The 4093-nt window shown below is 41.6% G+C and overlaps 1 protein-coding gene across 1 annotated transcript in view; it reads right to left on the minus strand.

The window, feature by feature from the left end:
* Positions 1-769: 769 nt before the first annotated feature.
* The window catches only part of TMEM156 (transmembrane protein 156), a 17989-nt gene continuing 14665 nt past the window's right edge, over positions 770-4093 (minus strand). The window contains exons 6-7 of the mRNA XM_010161127.1: positions 1041-1145; positions 770-807 (exon numbers count right to left, since the gene is read on the minus strand). Of these exons, the coding sequence (XP_010159429.1) occupies positions 770-807; positions 1041-1145 (143 nt within the window). The remainder of the gene's footprint in view (positions 808-1040; positions 1146-4093) is intronic.

A 4093-nucleotide genomic window follows, 5' to 3' on the forward strand; every position in this document is an offset into this window, starting at 1 on the left:
TTTGAAAATGGTCAGTATTTTTAATTACTTTAATACGCTGCCCTGTAACCCAGCTCATCTCTCCCAGAAGCCAAACAATAATCTAGCTCATTTACTCATTTATTATGGCAGTAGCTCATCTTTTGTCAGCAGTGCTGTTCAAGATATCTTCTTCAGCTCTGCTCTCAACATACAACTTCACTGTTTATGGTTCCACGTGAAGCACAAAATTCAGTACATCAAGTTTTTCAACACATCAAAAAGATAGCAGGACACGATATTGAGTTGTCAATAAAACTCCATCCAATCTAAATAGATGTCAAGGAGCTTCTTCAGCTTTTGAAGTAAAAAAATCACCATAACCAGTAATATAATCTGTGCGAGAAGCCATAACCTTGTCTGTGCAGTTGATGTATTAGTCTGTGTTATTTATTCAAGTAGCAACTGTTCCATTTCTAGGCATTACACATACTGCCAGGAAGGGGTACGTGTTACTGCACATCTCTGTTCAGACTTGTTTCCTTACATCTGCTCTTCCTGAAACAATAGGGCTGGGGAAAGTTGGAAGTGGGAGACCAGTTTTAGTTCCAAGCTGAAACCAACTTCTTGTCTCTCCTGACTGGCGTAATAGTGACACAGCGATCAATTGCTTCTGTTTGGGGAATTCTGTGAGCAAAGTAGTTATTTCAAACATGTGATTCTCTTCAGAGATCATCTGCAAATTGCTTCTCTCCTCTGCCCTCATCAGAAACAAATGTCAGCATGACGCTGAAGCCCAGGACACGATACTCTACGCCAGAAAAATTGTGTCCGTGTTTGCGCTGGGGCCTTCAGGGACACACAGGATTTAAAAGGTTAACACATTACTTCAGTTTACAGATGACTCTTGGTAGCAGAAGGAAAATTGATTTTGTTTCTCTGCCACTTAGCTCTCAAAAAACACATTTTCTGGTTTGTCATTTCTTACACTTGACTAGAAGACGTGATTTATTTTGAGCAGATATTAACTCTAAAAACATGAACCAAAACAGGATAATTGGAGTTGTAAGATATTTACTTACCTTCTACGGTCGACGTACCCACATGACAGTGCTCTTGTTCAGGAATTATGGGCAGTATCTTTGTGGTCTCTGCAGCAAGTGGAATCCGTTGTTTGCTGGTTTTCACTACTGTAAGTTACAACAATTTTTTATCCATGTCATTAAACAGCAAATACATCTGCAGAGGGTTAAACATTGAATCTGGACACAAGGCAGAGGTGGACAGACAGTTTTCCAGAGGAATTTCTATGCCTAGAGATGCAGATACGTGTCAGGAACTTCTCCAAGTACTAACCAAGTTTTGGTTTTAACTTCCTCTTGATACTAGCGGGACTACAGCGTGCTGGTCCTGAGTCTCCCTGGGCAGCACCTTGAAGGTAAGCAACTAAATTGCTCTTGGAAATTATTACTAGCACTGAAAAGACAAAAGCATGCAAGTTTGGAGTTAACTAAGAGTCTCCCAAAATACAAAAGCCTACAGTTGGCCAGTTAAGTGGAAACAACAGAAATTTAGAGTGTGAACTCTCTGATTTATTTTCAGATAAGAGCAGCCCAGACAGCCACTGAGGAACACGTGATGTGGCCTCAGCTAACTTGTCATATGCACAGGCAGAGCTACTGGGTGTCGTCCAGTTGTTCACAAAGATGGCGGCCTGCGCCTCAGGAGCGGGAAAGGTGTGGTGATGCCTTTAGTGCACTGGCAACACTGATCCTGGTGTGGTGTCTTACTGGGGTACAGATCAGGAAATGCCGAAATAGCATGGCCAGGCAAATGAACTCAGAGTTGTTGATGAAACGCATTTTCCAAGGTACTACTGTAGAACACAATATTTTAACCCCAGGTCCATCCTGTCCCTGACCATCCGTAACTTTTGTAAACTACAAATGGGATTTTACTGAGTTCGTAACTAGAGGATGATCTGTGCCACTTGCATTTAGCTACGTCCCTTCTCCACTCATTATGTCGTTCAGGTTTCTCTCATTAAAAATGCAATTAAAAAGTAGAGTTTGGATCTTGCTAATTAAGCAACTGAATAAGAAAAGCCAAGTTAAACCAAAACGGGGGCTTTGGTTTTAAAAATCGCAATGGATCTTGTTTCACTCTCAGGATGAAGCTGGAAAGGCTGGGAACGTAGGCTGATATTCCCTTCAGAGCCTGTGTGTAATACTTCTGCGCGCACGCAAACTGGGCAGAGGCATGGCCCCTTGTGCATCAGTGCTCTACCGAACGCAGACAGGGGCTGTGAAAAGCTTCCTAAAATTAGCTGCATCCTACAGCTTTTATCCTCCTTTCTGAAACGTAAAAAAGACACAAAGTGGTAATAAGGCATCACATTTTTCCGTTGCATCTCAGAAACACGTAAGTCTGTGTTAAATATTGATGCTGTGACAAGCTTTGCTTTCCCCAGTGTTATTCATCTGAGTTGCAGAGGAAAAGAACCATTCAGCTATGTCAGGAACTGAAGGGGGTCAGAATCAAATAGGTGACGCTTCATTTGGCCAAGATTAAACAAATTTCTCCTTTCTTGGCTTTGCATCTATTTGCTGCTGTAGAAGATGTATCTTGCCTGTCTTCGCTAAAAGGAAAATGTATTGCAGAATACAAGGAGGAGTGAGTCTGAATTCACCAGGATGCCAGCCCTGACACTACTCAGCCAGCGTTTGCTTCTGTTTCCAACCTGTCAACTGACCTGAAGCTGTAGCAATACATCAGAGAGATGGCAGAATCGTGTCTATTTCCTCTAGTCTTGTAGGAAAGGAACTGTTATTTTAATAGGATAGCACAGAAAACAATACGGAAATTCAAATGACTTAGAGTCAATTTGTCTTGTTATTCCTTACGTGCAATTACAGCTGTCATGCTCACTTACATCAAATGCTGTGGATGTCACAAAGCCTAAACAGTCCAAGAAACGACTGCAGGCCAGAAACCCTGAGGCTTTATTCTCTGAGTCCTGGCTGTCACCATGATCCTACCATGTCCTTTCAGAATGAGTTAGAAAATCACCATCCATCAGGATAAACTCTGCATTACTGTGAGTCAGACAAGTGAGTCAGGGAATCCTGTATTTGTATCCTAAAATGCAATGAACCAAACTGTGACTCCGTGGGCTGATGGAGTATGACCAAAAAGGAGAGAAGCATACCGTTTGAGCAAGGTAGGACATTATGTTTGAACGGGGGTTGCCCACACAGTCTGCAGAGTGATGAAACATGATGAGATTAGCAATATGATTCCCTGCCTGCCCAGTCCCATTCTAGCGTGGGAATGGGAGCAGGCCTTTTTTTCCAATAGACTTTATGCTGCTTTCAAAATAGGAGGAAAATAAACAAGGAATTCATTCTTAGGCTAGGTAAAGAAGGTCTAAATAGAAATTTATAGGGGTAGACTTCTAGTAATAGAAATTCACATTTAAGTATAACCCATATAAATATATTAATGAAACTTCCCATATGATTGGAATATGCTAGGCAGGTTCAGCCTCAGTGTTAAACACCCTAATTTATGCAACACTTACCTACTCCCAAAAAGTGGTTTTGTGCCATGTACCCAAGTTTCATGGTTTTTTAGGATGCAGCAGTACGGTAATAGCTATACTTAATCAGTTACTGGTAGTGGAAAAGGTACTAAAGTGGTTTAGGGGAAGTGGGCTAAGGGGAAGGTGTAAGAGCAGGGTAAGTATAGCTGCCTTCCCTTTCCCTGGAACTGAGGCTGATTTAAGCAGTAAGCTGCACATGCCAGTTAGCAGCTTCCGTCCGAGTTCTTATAAAACACCGTGGGGAATACTCTTGCTATTATTAATTTATTAAGTTGTTCCAAAACCTCTCCTACTGTCTCTTCAATTTCAGAAAGCTCCTCAAAGAAATTCTTGCAATGCAAGTCTCTTATGTGGAAATCTCCGCAAGATTCTCCGTCGTGAACACAAGGCAAGGAATTGACTTTTCTTCTATGGATCGTTTTCCATGTGCTACTACTATCAAGTCCTGTTTGACACAAAAATGCTCTGTGTCTGAAAATACAGGTCAGCCACTTAAAGAATATCTACTTCTTGCACTGAAGAAAAAGCACCCTG

The sequence above is a fragment of the Eurypyga helias genome, unplaced genomic scaffold (assembly GCF_000690775.1).
Source record: "Eurypyga helias isolate BGI_N326 unplaced genomic scaffold, ASM69077v1 scaffold14831, whole genome shotgun sequence".
NCBI lineage: Eukaryota > Metazoa > Chordata > Aves > Eurypygiformes > Eurypygidae > Eurypyga > Eurypyga helias.